Source organism: Paroedura picta, chromosome 1 (genome assembly GCF_049243985.1).
Source record: "Paroedura picta isolate Pp20150507F chromosome 1, Ppicta_v3.0, whole genome shotgun sequence".
Taxonomy (NCBI): domain Eukaryota; kingdom Metazoa; phylum Chordata; class Lepidosauria; order Squamata; family Gekkonidae; genus Paroedura; species Paroedura picta.
The window spans coordinates 70,482,696-70,506,014 of record NC_135369.1 but is presented as its reverse complement, the minus strand read 5'-3'; the positions used below and the strand labels follow the sequence as shown (position 1 = coordinate 70,506,014).

General features: G+C 41.5%; 1 protein-coding gene across 4 annotated transcripts in view; it reads right to left on the bottom strand.

Annotated features, from left to right (window-relative positions):
- The window catches only part of BTBD9 (BTB domain containing 9), a 256,023-nt gene that overhangs the window by 90,751 nt on the left and 141,953 nt on the right, over window positions 1–23,319 (bottom strand). For all 4 annotated transcript variants that reach the window (XR_013231825.1, XM_077342112.1, XM_077342088.1 and 1 more), the window contains one exon: window positions 10,999–11,108. Coding sequence is in view for 3 of the 4 variants with exons in the window: in XM_077342112.1 (XP_077198227.1) it covers window positions 10,999–11,108 (110 nt within the window). In the remaining variant the exon portion in view is untranslated. The remainder of the gene's footprint in view (window positions 1–10,998; window positions 11,109–23,319) is intronic.

The following is a 23,319-nucleotide window of genomic DNA, read 5'->3' as shown; positions in this document are numbered from 1 at the left end:
CCATAGTACTGTAATGTAATGTAACAAACTCTATATTTAGAGTGGAAATATTGGGGGGTCGTCTTATATGCCCAGTCGTCTTATACGCCGGTATGCATGTCATTAAAGATAATCTGTAACTTGTACTAAAGAAGTATTTCTGCTGTGGATTAAAGTGGAAATTTAACTACTCAGTGAAGAACCTCTTTTTGAAAGCTACGATTGTTTTAAAGGTCTCTGGGGGGGGACAGGTTTTGATGCAGGTTAAAGGAAGAAGAAATCAAATCTGAAGTATTGTAGATAGGTCTGTAAATCTAAAGAAGCACGTATAGCAGTAAATAAAACTGGACGTGTGTTATCTTTAGTGCAGAGGGGAAGTCCCAGCAGTATTTAGTTGGTCTTAAATTTTTCATAATTTCCTAAGGGTATGCTTATGGAAAAGCTGACAGATGTTGCTAGGAAAACCTGTGCAAAACTGAAAGTCGGCTAACCTTTAGAAAGGGAAAGAGAACAGGACAGAAATGGCTTCATGCAGAGAAGACATTAAACTGGACAAGGAAACAGCCTCTTAAGAATGCTTCACTAAGTAATAGGCACAGTCATATTTTATGACTGGTATATTACCAAGAAACTGATTTGACTTTTTCCCTTTGCTAGACATTTAAATGATTTTTTATAATAACTGCCACTGAGCAGAAAGACAAATGCATGATTTTTTTATTCATTTTCTCCCTCATCCAGTGTTTTCAACAATTTTTCCTGAGGCACAAGAAGATGCACAGATGAGGATACAGTGATTCATAAGTTCTAGAAAAATATCTCTAGAGAATAACCAAGGACAACCAATTTTTTATAACCATTGCCTGCTCTACATTCCATTAGTCACTGCTTTGTCCCTTAGTGTTATGAAGTAATACAAACATGAGACTATTACAAAAAGAAACCTGCAAAGATAGAGATCACACAGTTCCATATCATAATAGCTTTACAAGCAATACTTGTAAAGACCTCAAACAAGTTCCTGTGGCAGCATTAGATACTGTTGAGATTACTTTGTAAGAGCAAAAACACTCTGCTCATGAACAAACAACTCTTAAACTCAGGACCTCCTAGTCTTCCAGAGTTGAACTATGGTACTGAATAATGATTTGGGGGCTAAACCAGAGGTGTCAAACTCATTTGTTACGAGAGCCAGCTATGACATAAATGTTAACTTTGTTGAGCCAGACTGTGTGTGCCATAAAATGTAATCCCAGCACTGGAGACATAAACTTTATAAAATGGCAGGGGTAACTTCAATGAACAATATTATTTTTACTCAAAATACAAACAAAAGCAATTGATTCTTAGGAGTGAAAGCAATTGATTTACTGGGTAATCCACAAAAGCTTCATATGTATTTATCAGATGCAAGACTAGGCTTCCTCCCAAGAGATACCACAAAAGGGGGGGGGGAGGTCTTACATTTCCATATGAATTTGTTAACTTTTGTATATGTAGCGCTTTTAGGAGATTATTTTCCTTCCACTTCCAATAAACAAGATAGTTCATTAGCACCTCCATAAATTCAGCCTCAGCAGCTGAGCATGGCTAAGATTCATTTCTCACTGTTTCTTCTCTTCTCCCATCCTATCTCTGAGGAACTCAAGGGGGCACACCAGATTTCCCCTTCCACTGCACCATTCCTGCCACTAACAACAACCTTGTGAAGTGGTCCAAGCCGAACAACCATTCCTGGGTCTTCCAGACGACAATGTCCTGGCTCAGGAGAAGAGGGGTTGAAATTGGCTCTCCCAGACACAAAACCACCATAAAGAGTAGGCGGGATATAAATTAAAGGATACTACTACTACTACTACTACTACTACTACTACTACTACTACTACTACTACTACTACTACTGTTATTCAGATGTGCGATGGTGACCTAGCACCTGTTTTTCCCTTCACTCCTCCACTTACTTCTGAGGTTGGGACATCTTTCCCCACAGAGCGGCACAGAGAAGACAGCCCAGTTGCCTCCAAGTTGTCTCATGGTGGGGGCCAAATGATGATCTGTTGATTGCTAACAGAACTTGCTAATTTTGATTTGAATTTTTAAAGTATACCTCAGACTCAAATCTGTAAATAAATCTCTTGTTACATGTAATTAACACATTAATGAAATCATTGCCTTTGTGTTTTCTTCAATATTTAATATTTATACTAACCAAAATGACTGTGCCATTCTGTATGAGTGACTCATCTAAATGTATTCTGTATGTGCAGCTGTGAAATAAGGAATCAATAAGGAAAATTACACTCCTGGTCTAATATTGCACAAGGGCATATGCCACAGGTAGCTACCCACCCTGGGCTATTAGAAAGGGAAGGCTAGAAAATTTAAGATGATTTAATTAGGTTTTACTCAGTTATATCACTTACGTATAATATTAAAAAGTAGTGTTTGATGGTGCATGCCATCATAGCCCAAGGACAGCTTTTTAGTTGACTATGAACCTAGCAAGACTGCCTTCATTTGCTTACAAACAAACCATGCTATAGAGCTTGGTACAGTTTCAAAAATGACTTCTGGTATTTTAAGGAATTATTGTCTTTATTAATGGTAATCTGATTTGCTCTGTATTTCCTTCCTTGATAGATCTTCTGCCTCTTGCTCATTTAGTATATGGTTGGAAGTAGACAGTACAGGAGAAGCATGGCTACTGCTGAAAACAGTAACGTAGTGCCTCCATTTTGTAACACTAGTAACACTGAAGTGATGCAAAATGTGTGTTAGTGGATAAGCCACAAATTTTCTAATGGGTGTCACTTGTCAATATAGTGGAGTTGAGATAGAGAAGCAGGACACGTTTTGTGTGGCAGCTATGTGTCTGCTGCAAAGTCTAGTTTCAGCTTGAGTATACCTGTCTTTTTCTGTTAAATGTTAAAAATTATGCAAAAGCTTTTTTTAATACAAAAAATGATTCAAATACATTTATTGGTATCACTAAACCCAGTGAGTAAAATACTTTTTGCATGAGGTTTATAGTAGCCTGTCATATATATGTGTCACCACACTAATGTTTAAATGTCAGAAGTCAGAAGTTAATGACTTGTTATGGAAACACTGCATGTAAAAGCTCAGTGACATAAAATTGCTATTATCAATCCACTACCTTACTTTTATTACTTGTTTGCCTGGTTCTATCTTCATTTTACAGAGATGACCATTATGTAGATGTTACAGACAGGTAGTAATACATCTGACAAATGAATCTGTCTGTAAGTAAAACAACTTGATTCAACTGAAACAGACTAATAAAAAATATTAAATAATGTGGTCTGTTAAATCTCCCAGTGACCAGATTTGTTACAAGGAATCATTGAAAAAGAGATTCATTTCCTATCATACATGACCGCCAAACTAAAATTGATTTCAAGCATGTCCTTTAAAAAAGGCTGTGCATTACTGGTGAGCAAACCAATATTTGTTTTTGTTTTTTAAATGAGAGATGCATTAATCATAATTTTGCAAGCATTCTTTTTGGAGATGCAAAACTGCTCTAACAAAGCTTTGTACCAGTTGCTACTTGGAAGTGTTTGCTTAATGGCTTTTGATATATGGCAGCTAATTGTTACTGAAATCTGCAACATGCCACATCTGCTTGAGTGAGAAGCCACTTTGCATTTAACCAGTGATAGACTTCTACACTTGGCTCACAATAACCGGCATTTGGGAACTGCAAGCAATTACTGCCAGTAACTGGTGCTGTTGGACAATGCAGCCCTAAACAAAGTGGGCTTAGACTAGGCTGTCAAAAGATTTTATACTAAGTATCCTTAAAGGTTACAGGCTGGTCAAGACAAAACCTCAAAGAGCTGAAGTATGAATCCTCATACCCCATGGGTAATGTTGCCACCGGTCCCCTAACTACCCTGTCTGTCAGAGATCAAGAGACTTGATGTAAAATCAAAAAGTCAACCTGGCAAGGTAGAACACTTACAAGGTGAATTTCAGAAACCAATTATTCTGACAGCTGTAGTCAATATGGGATAAAGTGCAGAATTCAGACTAAAGCCTCCAAATACAAGAACACCATGAAGTATATTTAAAGTGATTTATTAAAAGACTAGAAATATAGCCCATTGCAGTCTGAAATGCAATGGGCGCTAGCAGCCCCCAGGAAAGGCGATCCATGCCTTTCCCAGGGCTCGGAGAGTTGTTTAAAGCAGCAGGGCAGTTTTAAGAAGCTCTCCGAGCTCGGAGAGCTTTTTAAGGAGGCAGCACAGTTTTTAGAAGCTCTCCGTGCTCCGGGGAAGGCGATCCATGCCTTCCCCGGGGCGCGGAGAGCTTTTTAAGGCGGCAGGGCCGTTTTAAGAAGCTCTCTGTGCTCCGGGGAAGGCGATCCACGCCTTCCCCGGGGCGCGGAGAGCTTTTTAAGGCAGCAGGGCAGTTTTAAGAAGTTCTCCGTGCTCCGGGGAAGGCGATCCACGCCTTCCCCGGGGCGCGGAGAGCTTTTTAAGGCGGCAGGGCAGTTTTAAGAAGTTCTCCGAGCCCCGGGGAAGGCGTGGATCGCCTTCCCTGGGGCTTGGGGAGTGTTTTAAGGGCCAGGGGCCAGGGACCCTACCTTTGCTCTCGGCGGCCAGCCAAGTAATGGCCGCTGTGGAGCAAAGGAAAGCTCTGGTGGGGGGTGGGGCGGAAAATGGCGGCGGTGGGCGGGGGAGGCTTCTGTCGGACCCGGGCACTCCTCCGCTGCTGCGAAGGAGCGCCCGGGTCTGGCAGAAGCCGGAGAAAGGCGGCGGTGGGTGCGGGAGGCTTCTGCCGGACCTGGGCGCTCCTCCACGGCAGCGGAGGAGCGCCCGGGTCCGGCAGAAGCTAGAAAATGGGGGCGGTGGGAAAGGAGTAGGGACACCGCGTCTTCGACATGGCGTCCCTGCTCCTTTCCCTAGTGGCAGGAGGGTGGCTGGAGGACTCACCGGGCAGGCAGCGTCTTCTTTCTGTCTGGTGACTCCCCAGCCAGGGCAAGCGAGGCTCGGGCAAGCGGCCAATGGGGAGCCGCGCTTTGCGCGGCTCCCCATTGGCTGCTTGGCCTTGGATGGACACTCGGGGGGCCCAATCAGGAGCCGCTTCGCGGCTCCTGATTGGCCCCCCCCCCGAGTTTTTATCCCGGACAGGGCCCGCCCTAACTCCTCCCCACATGCCCTTACTCTTTTATTCCTCCCGCTCCTCTGGAGCAGGGGGAGGGGTTTAAAGATTGTGCAGGATTGGTTCAGGGTCCTGGAGGGGAAGGAGGTGTTTGGGGGATGATTGCCAAGAGAGTTCTAACAGCTGTCTCTTCTGGCAGTTGCTGGGAGAACAGCTTCTGGGCCGCTGCATTTTTCATACCATAGGCAGCTGGTGTATGGAGAAGACATGAACTGCCATAATAGATGGGGGGGAGGGGAGAAAGATTGATGGGGTTTGAGAAATTAAAAGAAAGCCAGATGAAACAAATGCCCAGCTAGAAAGATCCTTGAATAAATGGGCTGAGGGGAGTAAAGTAATATTTGAAGATACAGGATTTATCAATAATCTACCCTAGGTTTCAGTCAACATATATATCTAATCATATATCTAATTATATATCTAATTCAAAATTGGGTCACAGACTGTGGATTAACAGATCAGAAAAACAGAGCTAGGGACAGATGGGGGGATTTCTCTACAAACTGTCAGAAAGTTGCAAGCTTGCAGAAAAACCTATACCTATACCATATAAATAAAATGGTAAGGGGGTGGTAGGAGGAATTGGGCCTCACCATTGACTGGACAATCAGGTTGCCTGTACAGCTCCTGGCTATGTCTTCCTCCAGCCTGATTGGCTGTCCACCCAGCAGCTACCCAATCAGTGTGCATGTCTCGCCCCTGACTGTCTCCTCACAGTTCTTTCAGTTCGTTGGGAATCTGTTGCCTAGTGAGTTAACTGCTCCTGGCAGCTAACTCCCCCCCCCCCCACGCTCCCTTAAGGCCTGCTGTGAAGGAAGCCTCTAACAGCCCCTGACTGAGGCGAGGGAGGCGTTTCTGAGAGTAACGCAGAGGAGTCTGTGGGTGTACCTGTGCTTTCCTTTTGAGCAGGAGAGCTTTCCCCTTCTGCCTAACCGTTGGCTGGCAGGGAGACCACAGAAAGTCCCTTCTCACTTAAAATACTGCTGTGACCAGCTTCACTGCTGGAGGGAGGATGCAGCCAAGCCATGTGTATTTCTTCTCTGTGACTCTCTGTAGATTTGATGCCTACCACACACAGGGTTGTTGTGCAGATAAAACTGGATGCTGTTGTGGAAGTTCTTTTGCCTCCTGTTTTGTCTGCACAATAACCCTGTGCGGTAGACCTCAAGTGTTTCAACTCCACGACAACCTGCGTAGGAGGCCTTAAATGTTTCTTCTCTACCACAACTCTGTCCAACCTCCAAAGCTGATCTTTATAATCAGGAGATACACTGTAATTCTAGGAGCTTTCCAGGCCCCACCTGGAGGTTAGCTATTCCTGGGTTGGAAATATTCCTTGAGGTTTGGAGGTGGGACTTCAAAATGGTACAATACCTCAGAGTCACACTGCAAGACCCAGACTGGCCATTCACCCCTGTTACCCAAATTGCTGAACACGTGTCCGAAAACACGTATCTTTGAGCTTGTGGGGAATATTAGCTCAAATGCTGCGAGAGGGGGGTAACTTAGCGTTATCGGATCGTTACCTTTGTATACGAGGGTTTATTACACCTGTAGGAACTCCAGGCAAACACAGATTTAAATGTTAAAATATTAATATAAGCTTTTATTGAAAGGAAAATAACAAAAGTACACACAAATAACTAACACACATACAAGCAGTCATATAGAGAAGGGGGAGGAAGAGTGGAAGGCTTGATAGTTACCTGTCCGGGGAGTGGTGGGTCAGAGGAAGAAGCACGAACCAGCGTGGGAGGTCCCGGGTTGGAAGACACTCAGAGTGGCTGTGTGAAGCCACAGTTTTTATAGGATTTTGGGAAGGGGGCTATGTTACAAGGCTCAGGTAAGCATGTGCTGGAAGTTTCCAGGGTCCCCAGAGATTAGGACAAGTGGGGGGGTGATGGCCGTAAATGGATTTGGATAAAGGTATTAATGGCTCTGAGGAAGAGAGCCATCAGGTCTAGCTGGCAGGATGTGGGGAGGAGATTTCCCCTGGCAGAGGGGCCAAGTGTGAAAAATGTTGCAAGACAAAGGATTTTCCTATGAGCCCTTAGGCAAACAGGAGGAAGCCAGTCCACTCGCTTAGAAATACAATGGGGGGGGGGGAGCTGATGCGAGCTTGAGTCCAGAGGCACCTCTGGGTCAGGCAAAGGCTGTCATTCCAAACCTAAGGCAGAGATGGAGTCTGGCCTGGCTTGGCCGACCCTAGCAGTGTTGTCTTGGCTTTAGCTTAAGCCTAGACTAGTGCGTGGTGCCATTGGTTATAGAAGACAGTGTGCTTGTCAATGAGGCAGGGGGCCCTGCCACACTTAACACCCCCCCCTGGAAAACTCACCTACCCACACCCCAGCAATCCCCCCACTGCTGTGGATTTTTTTTCCCTTCACAGAAATTGGGCCATTCAACAAATCTGTCAACCTCCTAACATTGACACACTTCCAGTTAGTCTCAGTGCTCAAATTATTATGCATTAATAAATTTTGGACTGATACAGAATAAAGTCAACTAAGCAAATCATAGTCTGAAGATGCTTATAGTCTCTTTAAGCGTGATAACTGACATCCACAAACAGCCAGGATCCAAAACCCATGTGTAAGTGACCTAAGACATTTAACAGATCAAATCAATAATAATCCAATGATGCTTTATGTTAGCCCTGAAATTGATAGTCGGACCATCACTTGAGACTGTATATGTTGGCAAATGATTCTACAAGATTTGCTTCAGACCATGATTCCTCAAAATACTATCACCTCCAAGAATACCTGTAAATCTGTGAACAGAGGAACGGAAACCATGTAGAGGTTTAGAATAGGAGGAAATACAGAAAATCAACCTCCACTAGGAGCACAGCATGCACATCCAACAATTTGGGATTGTAGCATGTACCAAGAGCGGACTGCCCAACACAAGTGAAATTGCTTCAAAATAATTAAAATGGACACTCAGATGAGCAACAAAACGACTACTCTGAAAAACAGTGATAGAGAATAATCTCGATATGAAGAGAGACAACATGACAGTCTTTACTTCTACTTTGAGTCACAGTAGTTTATTTACATATATTATATTTGTACTTTCAATATTAATACCACTAAAGGTGACTTTGCAGAAATAAATAACAGACCTTTCCTCTTTCCAATTGTGTTGCCCAAATTGTGGTCAATAGTAATGCTTTTTGCAATTAGAGTCTTAAAGCTGCCAACAATGGGCCATTACTCATCAGAAGCCAAAGGAAATTTGTAAGTTATTGCAATATCTATTTCAAGTCATTTAGAAATTCAAAACTGGCTTCACAGATATTGAGATAGCAACATTTATTCAATTTGTTAGTTACAACCACCATTTACAAATGGTGGCAAAACACTAAGATTAGACCAGTTACCTTAGGCTAAATTTTATTCTTGGCAAATGTTTTACAGAATCTCAACCTGTATATCTGCTTAGGAAAACATTTAACTGCCCACCGGCATATCAGGCTACTCTCTTGCAGAAAGAGACACTGAACACTGTGAGGCCATGTAGAGGTCTAGAATAGGAGGATGAAATACAGAAAATAACTCCACTAGCAGTTAATGAGAACACTGCTATGCCAAATTAGGAACTGAACTAAAATTTTGGTGTGACTAAGAAGAGACATGTATAGTCAAAAGTTAATAAGTAACGCTGAAGTGAAATCCATTAAATAATAGGGTATGCCCATGTTATTTCATGCAGTCCAATATGGACATATGTGGCACAAACCACTTGTAACCTGCCTCTCTGTTATAAAATATAAACATTTTTCTGAATATGAGAGAGACATTACTCGAAAAGCGAGTCATAAACCTTCTCAAGAATGTTATTAACATTTTAATATTTAAAAATGCAAAGAGAGACAGATTTTTTAGATAATCTTTGGAACTTTAGTAACACACAACTAAGCACAAGCTTCAGGAATTCAAGCCTAAGGACAACTGTTAGATAAAAAGTTGCAAAATATTTGGTCATATTATTCTGTTACATGAAAATCACAAAGATAAGATTCTGCAGCAGGTGATAAAATAGCTAAAGCTCATAGAATACCAGAAAAAGTCTTCTGTATATGGTATTTAAAACCACTACACATTTTTACATACTATTTATTCGCCAATAAAAAAGAAGGTTGCACTGCTCATCATTGGGTCAGAACTCAAATAAATTTTACACATGGTTATATGACATTTATATGCCACATTTTCCCAAAGATAATGACATCCTTTTAATATTTTGTTATTCTTTAGTAAAATTTAACACTTTTGAAAGGGTAACTTGCCATTTAATGTTTGCTATAAAAGAGACATTTAAAACTTTACAACCTTAAGCTTTGCAGGTTTTGCAATATCAGGATTTCCCATTTAAACTGGAAAAAATGAATATAAAATTCTGTTTCAAGTCAGCAATCAACACAGAAAGCTGGCACAGGGCCGCTTCTGGAAACCAAGGCATTATACCATAGGATCAATTTGTAAAGGAAAAAGAATTATGATAAGAGCTGATTTATCTGAGATTCTGAATCTGTAATCTGTTGCATCAGCAAGTAATTATTTATGAAGTGCAATGACTGCTAAGTCAGCACAGCACTGTGACTTCTACTACTGCCCTGGTGTCAAAGGGTAAACTAGGCTGTCCTGTCAATACACGACCTTGTACTATTGCTTCTGTTCTGAAAACATTGTTAGAAATCTTACACTTGCATTGGGTAACAATGCTGGCTATGTGCTGCAATATCATGTGGAAATGGAGCATGGATACTATGCCAAAGCCAGGAACTAGAAATGGCTTACTTATCACAAGTCTGCATATGCACCATGAAAGCATTTAACTAAACAAAAAGCATATAAGGTGCCATGGGGCCATCCACACTTATGCAACCCAATAGGATAAGCTTCAAATAGGATTTGCAGGTAAAAAGTCTGTCTGTCACATTTTTATCCCACCCATCCCTGAGGCGCTCAGGATGGCTTACATGTTCATCCTGCCTCCTCTCATAACCACCCTGGAAGGTACGTTATGATGACTTGCCCAAGGTCATTCAGTGAGCTGCATGCCTCATTGCAGATTTTAACTTAGTCTCCTTGTTCTTTGTCCACGACTCTGTCATGGCAGTGGGATACAGTCCTGAGACAGAGCCCTTTAAGACAAACATGCAGGAGGCCCAGGCATTGGGGAAACCAGAAGTAGTCTTTATGAGGGCAAAAGGGTAGTAGTTACAGATGTTCAGCATCACAGGCAGGAATTGTCAAAGAAAAGGAACAATAGAGAACATGGGCAGTTATACCTTCAGACCCTGCACCCCGCAAACCAAGATTTAAGTGCCAATTCTGCTTTCCCACAGTACATACATTTGAGCTAGCAGAGAGCAAAAACAAGAGACATTTTCTTTATCTCACACCCAGGTACAAGAGCTGGGCAGGATTGTTTAGCATACCAAACACCACAGAAATAAAGCAGGTACCTGTGTGTGGGCAGGTAGTCTTGAGTTCCTGCATTGTGCAGGGAGTTGGACTAGATCGGTGGTCCCCAACCACCGGGCCGCGTCTCCCTCTCCCCGCCCCCCCAGGCTGCAAGCTTCTTTTTGCGGGAGGAGGGGGGAAAGGGAAGTGCGTCCGCATGCGAAAATGCGCATGTGTGGCCAGCTTGGTATGGGTCAGACGTGGCATATGACATAATCGAACCATTATAGTACAAAGGTTCATAGCATATCTTGCTCGTTAAAATCCAGGCATATTAATATAATTGTGTGCTACTGGCAACAGTGGGTACAAATAAAGACATTAACAAAGGAAGAAATTTTGCAGTCCAGTCACTTACCTATGAGACCTTTCTCAAGAGTAAAAGTTTTGTTGGTAAACATGCACTCAAAAGCCACAATATGGAAAACTTTGTTCACTGTGTTGTGTGTTCCAACAATTCTGATGTATCTGCAGGAAAAGAAAAGATACAAAATTTGTCACTTGTCAGGACTACTTGGTCTTGATAGCACACAGTAGATTAGTCTAGACTGAACTGGCAATTCCCACCAATTTCCACTTCTCAACTGCATATTGTGATGGACAGAAGGCTTCCCTGCCCCGACGGGGAATACAGCCATTCGTTTGAGCCTATGAGAATGCTGCTCTTGTATCCAAACACCTTTAGAAGAGGGATGGAATGCTGGAGGGAAACACCCTTGTGCCATTTAGTTTGACTTTTGGGAAAGGACAGACTGCTGTGGATGGAATTCTCTATTAAAAGCCCTCACAAATAAAAAGACATTGCACCATCTCCAAAACCTATATGAAAGGTAAAGTCCCTATATGTTCTCGGAGAGCCTGTTCTACCAGGTGAAGGCTGCCACTGAAATGCATCAGGATCTATTAACTGCTAAGGCTACCTTAAGTAGGAGAACTAGAAAATGGAGAATCAGAAGACTGCAGTTGGCACACCAGGACATAAAGGAAGAAACAGTTATAGAAATGCTTTAAAGGTCATAATCAGCACCTTGAACTGAACTTGGAAACAAAGTGGTAATCAATGTAGTTGTTTACCATAGAGAACATGTATTCCCATCAGCTGACAATTGTCAAGCTGCTGCATTCTGAATCAGTTACATTTGCCCGATCATTTCTAATGACAGTCCAACATAGAACATGTAACAGTTGTCCAATTGTGCAGTTACAAAAACAGAGATTAGTGTCACAACGCCAAGAAAAGTGAGAGTTGGCAAACTGTATCTAGTTGATGGAAGGCACTCACAGCTACTGCATCAAACTGTTTTTCCAACAGATATTCTAGATCCATCAGTACTCCGGACTCTTAATCTACTATGCAAATACCAACTAAACGTCATCCAAAACAAGCTGATCAGAAGTGATACTAGCAAATGTAAAAAATAACAAGAGAATTAGTGCCGTTTTGAAATTTTAAAATACATATCAGATTATTTTACACGATTCCAATTTACTTCTAAGTAAACCAGACCTGTACTATTTGCTTCCATTTTCACTATGGAGATGAAATATTATTCACTACTTTTTCATTGTAATGAAAGGTTTCATACATAAAAGACAAACGCAATGAATCAGTTCTTCCTTCATTCTTTTATCATGGCCCTATTGTAATACCCCTTCCCCCATAAAACCAAGGTCATGATACAGTAACCATGGCTTCTGTGAATCTAAAATACCTTGTGCAGAAACAGTAAATGCTTCAACACCTAGGGGAAGGAGGGGATACTAAGCAGTCTCTACAAATGCAGCCCTTTCTGCCACACCAAATTCTACTTCCAAGTGTCCCTTAGTCTTCTGGAGCAATTGAGAAGATGAGAGGAGCTCCTGTTATTTGTGCTATGCCTATCATGGCTCCTAAAAACAACTAAGAATACGGGGCTGCCTCAGGGAAATAATCAACCACTCCCTCTCAATGAGAGAATTCCTGGAAGGATTAAAAGAGGCAGTGGTGTGCTTGTTGCTGAAAAAACATCTCTGGACCCGCTGGAGCCTGACAAGTACCTCCCCATCTTGTACTTAGTGTTTCTGTTGGTTGAAATGGCTGTTGTGGACCAAATCTCAACATTCCTGGAGGAAACTTCAGCCATTGACCCATTCCATTCAGGTTTACTGGTGGCCCAGACGGGCGGAGAGGGAACCATGGCTGGCAGCATGGCGGCGGCGCTAACGTGCACGCACAGACTGCCAAGCATGCGCGTTTGTGCCCAGCAGGGGCGCAAATGCGCATGCACAGCAGTGCTGCGCATGCATGCACGTGCAGATCGGCGAGCATGTGCGTTTGCACCCCTGCGGCAAGTCTGCGCGTGCGCGTTTGCACTGGGGCTGCCACGCGTGCTCGGGGCCCCGGGCCACCCTCTGCCCCCACTCCAGCACATCAGACCTCAATCATGGCCAAAGCTTTCTCTGTCCAGGCCCACCTGGTGGAATGAGCTCCCTGGAGAGATAAAGGCCCTTCCTGAACTCTAACAATTATAGAATCATAGAATCATAGAGTTGGAAGGGGCCATACAGGCCATCTAGTCCAACCCCCTGCTCAATGCAGGATTAGCCCTAAGCATCCTAAAGCATATAAATGTCATATGACCATGTGTAAAATTTATTTGAGTTCTGACCCGATGATGAGCAGTGCAACCTTCTTTTTTTTATATGTGGGGCCTATAAAAGGAAGCTTCTCCACCTGGGATTTGTTTGAGGCAGACTGACCAATTAACATCCACTGCCCCCCCCCCAGACTAACCAAACAACATCCGCTAGCCCCCAGATACCCCCACAACAATCTGAATCCAAATCGACCTCCCAATGGGTTATAAAATCATAAAAATTATTGTTCTGTTATAAACTATTGTAAACCTTTAACCCACTGTTATGATAACTATTATTGTACCCTGATTCAATGCTTAGCCTCCATATTTTATGTGGAGCCTCATGGGAGGGTGGTATAGAAATATAATTAGTTAATTGATTAATTAAATAAGAAAAGTCATATTGGATCAGTTCATGTCTATATGTGAAAATTTATTTAAAAATAAATAGGATTAATTCTGACTTTTAATAGGGGCTTGCTCAATGTTAATTTTTAAAAATATCATAACACATTGATTCTATGCCATTAATCTCTTTAACAAAATGGTGCTTCATAGTTACCAACTCTGATGAGTTTGAGCTCCTTGGTATAAGCAGGCCTGATCTGTAACTATTATTTGGAGCTATATTTTTTCACTTTAAGTAGCCATTGCTTATAATTCATTATAATTCCTTACAAACATTTTTAATTAAACATTTTTCTTGTGAAAACTCAGTATGCTACAATTTAATAACATCCCTACATGAGTATTTTTGTCCTGAAAAATATATTTTATATATTTACATTTTTATATGTGTATTAATACAATTTAGACCACTGAAGAAGGCCCTCAAGGGTGAAACATGTTTTGTCCTGTGGTTATTATATATGTGTAACCTTTACTGCTGGGGAAGGCACTGGCAAACCACCCCGTATTGAGTCTGACATGAAAACGCTAGAGGGCGTCACCCCAAGGGTCAGACATGACTCGGTGCTTGCACAGGGGATACCTTTACCTTTACCTTTACCGAGATCCAGTAGTTATTGTACATGCAACTTATACTCGTTCCTGTATACTGAGCTTTTATTTGTATTGTGTGTGTGTGTGTGTTGTTTTTAGTCTCAAGTTTTGTTCACTGTGTAATACTTGTACTTAATTTCATATTTTAGCTGCTCAATTGTTTGGGTTCCTTGCATAAAACTTTGTTGGTCTTAAAGGTGTTATTAGGCTCAAACTTTTTTCTGGTGCCTCAGACCAAAACAACAACCTACCTGAAACTATCTTCTAGGCTAGGTCTGTATCTGAAAATTGATTTTCAGGTTGGGTTCCGCCGCCCTTTTGTTGTTTTCTGACGTCATCTTGATTACTTAAGATGTCTAAAACCGAGGTATTTTTATACTGAACAGGGAAATATCAGAATACAAAGTATGTTTGTTTTGAGGCCTTCAATTTCGGTGCAGAATTTATCACCAGGGTAAAAACGATCTATCTGAAGTCAACAGGAACTAAATGAGTGTCTGTCTAATCCCCAGAGATTTACAGAGGAGTAAAACAAGAATGTCTATTGTCACCCCTTTTGTTCATTATTCCATTTGAACCAACTGAAACTCTGAGTAGACAAATGGAAGAAATAGTACAGAAATTCAGTGGAAGACAAACAATTTAAACTCAATCTTTTTGCTGATGTTATTGTGATCTTCCTGATGGAAGTTGATCTAATGCCCTTGAGATAAATAAAAACAAATAGCTCAGTTCCTGATAGTAAGGTGAACACTTGAAAAAACCCTCTGTCTTTTGTCTTAATGGAGGCTTTGAAGAAAAAAAAAACCTTATATAATCAAGGAAACACACTGTCCAAACAGTATACTTTGTATAATCTAAATTTGGATCATGTATTTAAAAATACCTTTTTAATATGTTCTATTGGGTATCCTTGAAATTAACATTATTAAGAAGAATAAATGTACAAAATGTACAAAATAGCATTCTCCCAGCTATTATTTTTATTTCAGAATCTCTCTGTTACAGTAAATGACAAGATTCTAAGAGAATGGAAGAAAATGTGGGTAGCCTATATATGGGATAGCAAAAGACCAAGAAAATATCTCAAGTCAGAACAGGATCTCTTGAAAAATGTTAGGCTAGATATACCTATCTAACAGTTGGTGCAAACTTAAATGGACTCCGGGTAATGGTAGAGGTCAGGAAGGCCTGGAGGATAATTGTGCATGGGGACGCTATGGGTCAGACACGACTTCACACCTAACAACAAGATATACCTAACTTGGAATTGCACTGTTTTGTAGCTAGGCTGGTTGGATGGTTAAAACAGTGCACAGCCACAACTTCAACCTATCAATATTTTGTCAAAATGTCTGTATATATTTAGTCATAGATCAAGAACATAGCAAGTAAATGCTTTTATGATTATGATAAAATCATAATTAATCATTTGTTCTATGGCTGGTGAAAAACAATTCTTAAATATTCCCCTGCCTTATCACCTCTGTCTTCTGCTGTAAGAGAGTTGAGCTCCACATTACCACCAAATTTAATAAATATTAAAATCTGAGAAGGGAAAGGGTTATATTGATTGATTTAAAGACTTAAAAAGAAAAATGGGTTGCTTATCTGCAACTGGTATTAAAGAGGGCATCTGTGCAGTCAAATGTATGGGATTTTAAGCATGTACAGTCTGACTCGGAGACCATAAAACTCCAATTGTGAGGTTCTCCACCCACAACAGCTGCTCATTATGTGCACCTGGGGTGTATGGAACTGTGCTCACCTATGAATTTTTCCTAATGACACAGCCGGCTAGATAAATTACATGCATATGGGCAGGGGAAGGTTGTGTGGGTTTGTGACTGCACAGATAACCACTTGAAGAACAGCAGTTCCAGGTAAATAATCTGACCTAATTGTTACAATAACATATTCCTATTACATATATTTTAGTTTCTTGTTTCATTTTACAAAGAAAGGAAAGTTAAAGTGTTGAAATAATAGCAGAGGGGCATAGTAGCACAGGGATAAAGACAAAATTAATAGAGTATTTATTAATTATAAAGCTTCTAAAATATGTGAGGTATTCAAAGTCAAAATTTGGAAAGCCCTCTTCTCATGATCACTCAAAGTGGTAGATGCAGCTGTGAAATTAAACAGTGAATAACACTGGACCGGAACCCAATGTTAGGCATGAACTGAATATGGAAAAATAAAGATATCAGCCTTAATACAAAGTGCTGGCTAGTCAACGCCATTGTCTTCCCCATAACAAGCTATGGATGTGAAAGCTGGACCCTAAAGAAAGAAGACAGGAGGAAAATAGATGCTTTTGAATTATAGTGTTGGAGACGAATGCTGCCAGTACCATGGACAGCCAAAGTTACCAACAAAATAGTTTTAGAGAGGAGCAAACCAACTATGTCATTAGAAGGCAAGATATTACAGTTAAAGCTCACTTACTTTGGATACAACATGCAATCAAACTCGTTAGAAAAATCATTAATGCTCGGCATGGTCAGCGGCAAAAGGAAACGTGGTCACCAAAGGATCCACTGGCTCAACACAATCAAAGCTGAGTCAGGGATGACCATGAACCAACTAAAATAAGCAGTCATTGACAGAAAGGTATGATGAAAACTTTCCTATAGAATCGCCAAGGGTTGGACAAGACTGAATGGATAACATCATCATCATCTTCTCATTTTTGCAATCTACCGATTATAGGAGTGTGAACATGATAAAGCTGAGTGCACCCATTAAGTGAACTTTCAAAATGTATTTAAAAGATGGGGATAAAAATTAAGAGAATTTAGAGTCTTGAAGACTAACAAATGTATTGTGTGGTAGAAACTTTCATAGGCATAATAAGTCACAATAATTCTAAGGTCCCTCAGAAATGTTTCTTTTGTTGCAACATATCAATACAACTGCTACTCAGGTTCTAGGGAACCTTGTAGGTAAAAGAAATAAAGTGGCTGCCTACAAAAAATACTGCCAAACAACAAATAAGAAAGTGCATGCATATCAGTCATATGGCTTCTTAATGTTGCCACCATGATAAACATACAGCATAACCCTAACCAGAGTTACACTCCTGATAAGTACAGTCATATAGAAGGGCATAACGGCTTTTAAGATTGCATGGTAAGTGTGAGAAGAGTTAATTCATAGCTCACTGTCTCAGGTCTCTGCACTAGGACAGGGACAGCTCATACCATCCTTTGAAGAGTAAATATCTAAATGGAAGGCACAGATTTTAGATGGCTTCCCTCTTTCACTTTGAATGTCACTTTACAGTTGCAAAGTCAGTTTGAAACTCAAAACTGATAAAAACACAGCCAGCAACTAGATTTATCCATTCTCTGGGGAGACACTACTGGAAAAGTGTGTGGTTATTCTATATCCCCAAGGCCCTCTAGAGAACTTAAGCAGATGGAAGATAATTAAACCTTAAACAGGGCCGAAGATGGCAGATACACAACAGATTGACCATCTCTGATGAGAATCAAAATTTTGGCAAGAGCACTAATCTACATATCTACAACTCTTGCTGTCTCCTTTATTTCTCTTCGACAAAACTGCAGTGCATGGGATCTTGTGAACATAAAAGGATGTTTGATTTTTCCAATTTATTTTAACCTTCTGGTATGCTTCAAATAATCTCCTGAAAAGCTATAGAGACCCTCAGATGCTGTGAAATATAAGATCCAGATACAGCTGAACACAACTTTCCTCCCTCCTGCAGCTGAAAATATAACCTGAAATAGATATGGAGAGGCTAGAAAGCTGTGCTTTATGGGTTAAAATTCTTCTATCTGCAGAAATACTCTGGTAAATCCAAGCTACAGTTCTAAAAAAAATTGAATCCAGTGATTGTCATCCACTTTTGTCAGGTGAGTCTTTAAGTAGCTTTGATGGACCAAAGGAAAAAACACCTAATTTACTTAGCAGGGGGCATGGATGAGGGACTATGGGTACAATGAATTGTCCAAGGCTCTCATGGCCAGAGTCAACCAGATGTTAAGAATTTTCCAGGCTGTGTGTCCATGGACTGAGAGTTTTAGTTCCTAAACTAAAAATACCAGCAACTAAAACTACCAGACCACAGCCACACAGCCTGGAAAACCCACAACAACCAGACTATGGAAACCTTGATAGAACTGTTGCATTATGGCATTACAGATAAGCTTTGACAGCTTTGCTTTTACAGGAACGTGCTATTTTCATATTAGTGGACACGGAGTTATAGAAGAACCATGTCTTTTGAAGATGTTTCCCAGATCAACACCTATTTTTGTTTACAAATATAGTAAGGATGGGAAGGGAAGGCATCATGGTATATATCTAATTTTGTCAGATTGGAAGCTAAGCAGGGCCAGTACTGGGAAGAGAGGCCACACGGAAGACTCTACAGAGGAAGGCAGTGGCAAACTGCCTCTACTTCTCCCTTGTCTTGAGAGCCCATACTGAGGTTGCTATAAATTGGTTGTGACTAGATGGTACTTTACACACACATACACACACACACAGGTTAGGATGGTGATGAATGTACTTTTCTCAAAGAAGCTGTACTTACACTTTATATAGTGTCACCTATGTCTCAATTCTAAGAGCCTCTTGTGGCACAGAGTGGTAAGGCAGCAGTCATGCAGTCTGAAAGCTCTGCCCATGAGGCTGGGAGTTTGATCCCAGCAGCCGGCTCAAGGTTGACTCAGCCTTCCATCCTTCCGAGGTCGGTAAAATGAGTACCCAGCTTGCTGGGGGGTAAACGGTAATGACTGGGGAAGGCACAGGCAAAATGCTAGAGGGCATCACCCCAAGGGTCAGACATGACCTGGTGCTTGCACAGGGTTTACCTTTACCTTTATGTCTCAATTCCTGGCAAATAGATGGGGAAGAAATTGAGGTAGTGACAGATTTTATTCTCCTGGGCTCCAAGATCACTGCAGATGGGGACTGCAGCAAAGAAATTAAAAGACGCTTGCTCCTGGGGAGGAAAGCTATGGCAAATCTAGACAGCATCCTAAAAAGAAGAGACATCACCCTGCCAACAAAAGTGTGTCTAGTCAAGGCTATGGTCTTCCCAGTTGCAATATATAGCTGTGAAAGTTGGACCATAAGGAAGGCCGAGCATCAAAGAATTGAGGCTTTTGAACTCTGGTGCTGGAGAAGACTCTTGCGAGTCCCTTGGACTGCGAGGTGAACAAACCGGTCAGTCCTAGAGGAGATCAGCCCTGACTGATCCTTAGAAGGCCAGATCCTGAAGATTAAACTCAAATACTTTGGCCACCTCATGAGAAGGAAGGACTCCCTGGAGAAGAGCCTAATGCTGGGAATGATTGAGGGCAAAAGAAGAAGGGGACGACAGAGAATGAGGTTGCTGGATGGAGTCACTGAAGCAGTAAGTGCAAACATAAATGGATTCCGGGGAATGGTAGAGGACAGGAAGGCCTGGAGGATCATTGTCCATGGGGTCGCGATGGGTTGGACATGACTCTACACCTAACAACAACAACAACAACAACAACATGTACATAGAAATTTATACAGCAAAGCAGTGGTCCCCAACCTTTTTGAGGCTGGGGACCGGCAGGGCAACTGCCCGCCCGCGCATGTGTGCCTGCGCATTGCGCATGCGCAGCTGCCCATGCGCACTTGCACCATGCAGGGCCGAAATCGGGCATGTGTGGCACTTTCGCGCATGTGCGAAAGTGCCGCACATGCATGATTTCGGCCGCGCTTGCACTATGTGCAGGCGCGGCCCTGATTCCCTCTCCCCCCTCCTGCAGTAAGAAGCTTCCCGGGCCGCAAGCTTGCGGCCGGGGAAGTTTTTTACTGCGGGGGGGCGGGGAGAGGGAGCCGCATCCTGGCGCCCTGGCCTTCGCGGCCCGGCACCGGGCCGCAGCCCGCGGGTTGGGGACCACTGCAGCAAAAGACAGCTGTTCCCTGTCCCAATGTGCTTATGGCATAAAATTACCTTCTTTGTTTCTATCCCCAGAATATAATTCACTTTGTTACTGCTTCATTCTATGAGAACAATTAGAAGACCACTTCTAGGATTGTGAATAGCATCTTGCACTAGTTGACAGATGGAAGTTGCCCCATTTATTTGTGTTCAGGATCTAGTTTCCTTTTAATTATTTTAACTCCTCAAGAAACTGCCATGCCTGGTGGGCAGACTGCTGCAAGTGTCTGTTATACTTCATTTGCCAAATACCTCAACTGCTGACCAATGAAAAGGGTATATTCTCAATAGGCACTCACAGCATATTCAATTCCTTGGTCAAAAGCTGAAGGGGAAATCAAGAAGGAATGAATATACTGCTTATCAGTGAATTGTACTTTAACTTTAAAAAATAAACTAGGAAATCTTTATTATATTTTTCATTATTAATTTAACCATACTCAACTACAAAGTGACAATGTGCCGTTATTCTTCTAAGCCTTTCCCTTGGATAGATAAGTCCCACTCCTCACCAAAACAGATTGCACATAATGTTCACAAGTAGTCAGGATTCAGTAAGCATTAAACATAGAGTTCAGCATTATTATGACTTCAGTGTGGCTGCTGTGCTCTGCTTAATCAACACGTATGCCTCAGCATTGACATCTCATAACCTGCAGACATGGAGTCAAAATAGCTATGCTTACTTAACTGCAACTCAAAATTAATTATCACATTTGCTGTTTACTTGGAAAGTAATAAAAAGAGTGCTGCCAAACAGATTTTATAAATCAGAAAGTGTCTTATCAGAGACTGGAATAGTCAACAGTGGTATGACTACAAACTTATTTGTACATCTGCTCTCCCCAACACTAGAAAGCAAAGAATGTAATCTTACCCTTTCCTCATTCTTCTTCCTTGCATGGGGCTGAATACTAATCTGGTTAATAATTTGTCCAGCTTCAGAAACAAAACACCAAATTTAAATTTCTTAAAGCAAGGAATACACCAAAGAATACAAGTTCCTTACATTATCAAGTAAACCACACATCAGCTTAATACGTGATGAACACTATAATGGTGCATGGGCCAGAAATGGGCAGCAGCAGTAGGGCTGCCAGGTTCCTCAAAGGTGCTGGTGAGTGATGCACTTACTGGGGGAAAGGAAGAATGTCAGAAATTAATATGACATGCTTCCGGGACCTGGAACTGATATAGGCACATTAGGGATGTCAGCGGGGGATGTGCTGGCTTGGAGGCAAAAACTCTATAGTAAAATTTGCTTCTACCACAGAGTTTTGCTCCCAAAACTAGTGTGTCACCCCTAAATGTGCCTATATCACTTCTGAGTCACGTAGGCACATTGCATTCATTTGCAGCAGTTAATGAGGAGTTAATATGGAAAAGGAGAGGTATGGACTGCACAGAGTATGGGAAACAAGCAGGAGGAACTCGTAGTCCTAATAGAGAAAGGGGACTATGACCTAATAGGAATCACAAAAACTTGGAAGGATAAAACAATTGCAGTACCAGAATCAAGGGGTACAATCTATTCAAAATGGACAGACAAGTAAGGAAGGGAGAGGTGTAGCAATATATGTTAAGAATCTTTATACATGAAGAAATACATGTACATGCATGAAAGTTCAGTTGAGTGTCTTTGGATAAATATAAAAGGAGTAGGAAATGAGAATGCCAGTATTGTGGAGTCTGATATAGACCCCAAAGCAAGTCAGAGGACTTGGATGAGATACTGCTAGACCAAATTAGACAATTCTAAAAGAGGGGGGAAACAGTGGTCATGGGTTACTTCAATTACCCAGATATCTGTTAGAAAACCAACTCAGCTAGAAATACAAACTCTGTTAATTTCTTAAGTTGTCTTGCCTATAGCTTCATTTCCCAGAACGTAGAGAGGGGAACCAAGGGCTCTGCTATTTTATACCTGATTCTCATCAATAGGGAAAAACTTGTAGATGAGGTGGAAATAGTGGGCATACTTGGTAGTAGTAACCATGTAGTAGTTCCCAGTTATGGGAAAGAAAAAACCTTTACATAGTCAGATGTATAGACTGGACTTAAGAAAAGCAGATTTTAACAGACTCAAAGGTATGTTGGGTAGAGTCCCTTGGTCAGAAAGACTTAAAGAGATGGGAGTCCAATAGGGCTGGGAGTTTCTTAAAAGTGAAATACTGAAGGCTCAATCACAAACAATTCCCTTGAGAAGAAAAGATGGAAGGAGCCTAAGGAAGCCAAGTTGGCTCCATAAGCAGCTGTCAAATGATCTGAGGAATAAAAAAAATGTAATTTAGGAAATAGAAGGAAGGCCTTATTACCAAGGATGAGTATAAACAAATAACCAATGATTGTAGAGAGAGTGTTAGAAAAGCTAAAGCTCAAACATAGCAAAAAGCGCTTCTTTAGTTATATTTCAAGTTAGAAAAAGAATAGGGACACGATAGGACCACTGCGAGGGCAAGAAAGTGAAATTATAGCAGATGATGAAGAGAGGGCTGAACTGCTTAACTCCTATTTCTCCTCAGTCTTCTCTAGTGAGGGAAATCATGCTCATTGTGTCAAAAACGTATCACAACAAGGGAGATGGGAATGGTGGCCTAGGATCACTGTGGGGGCAGTTCATAAACACCTAGTTTCTTTAAATGAAACAAAATTTTCTGGGCCAGATGAATTGCATCCAAGAGTACTAAAAGAACTTGCAGATGTAATCTCTGAACTTCTGTCCATTATTTTTGACACTTTTTGGACAACAGGTGAGGTGCCAGATGATTGGAGGTGGGCAAATGTTGTCCCCATCTTCAAGAAAGGGAAAAAGAAGGATCCAAGTAAGTAACAAACTGTTAGCCTGACATCTGTAGGTGGCAAAATTTTGGAACAAATCATCAAACAGTCAGTCCTTGAGCAGCTGAAACCGAGAGCTGTGATTTCTAATACTCAATACAGGTTTCACAAGAACAAGTCATATCAGACCAACCTTATCTCTTTTTTCAAGAAAGTGACTACCTTGCTGGATCAGGGGAATGCTGTGGACATAGTTTATCTGGATTTCAGTAAAGCTTTTGATAAGGTTCCGCAAAAGTTGGCTTGAAACTCAACATCAAGAAAACAA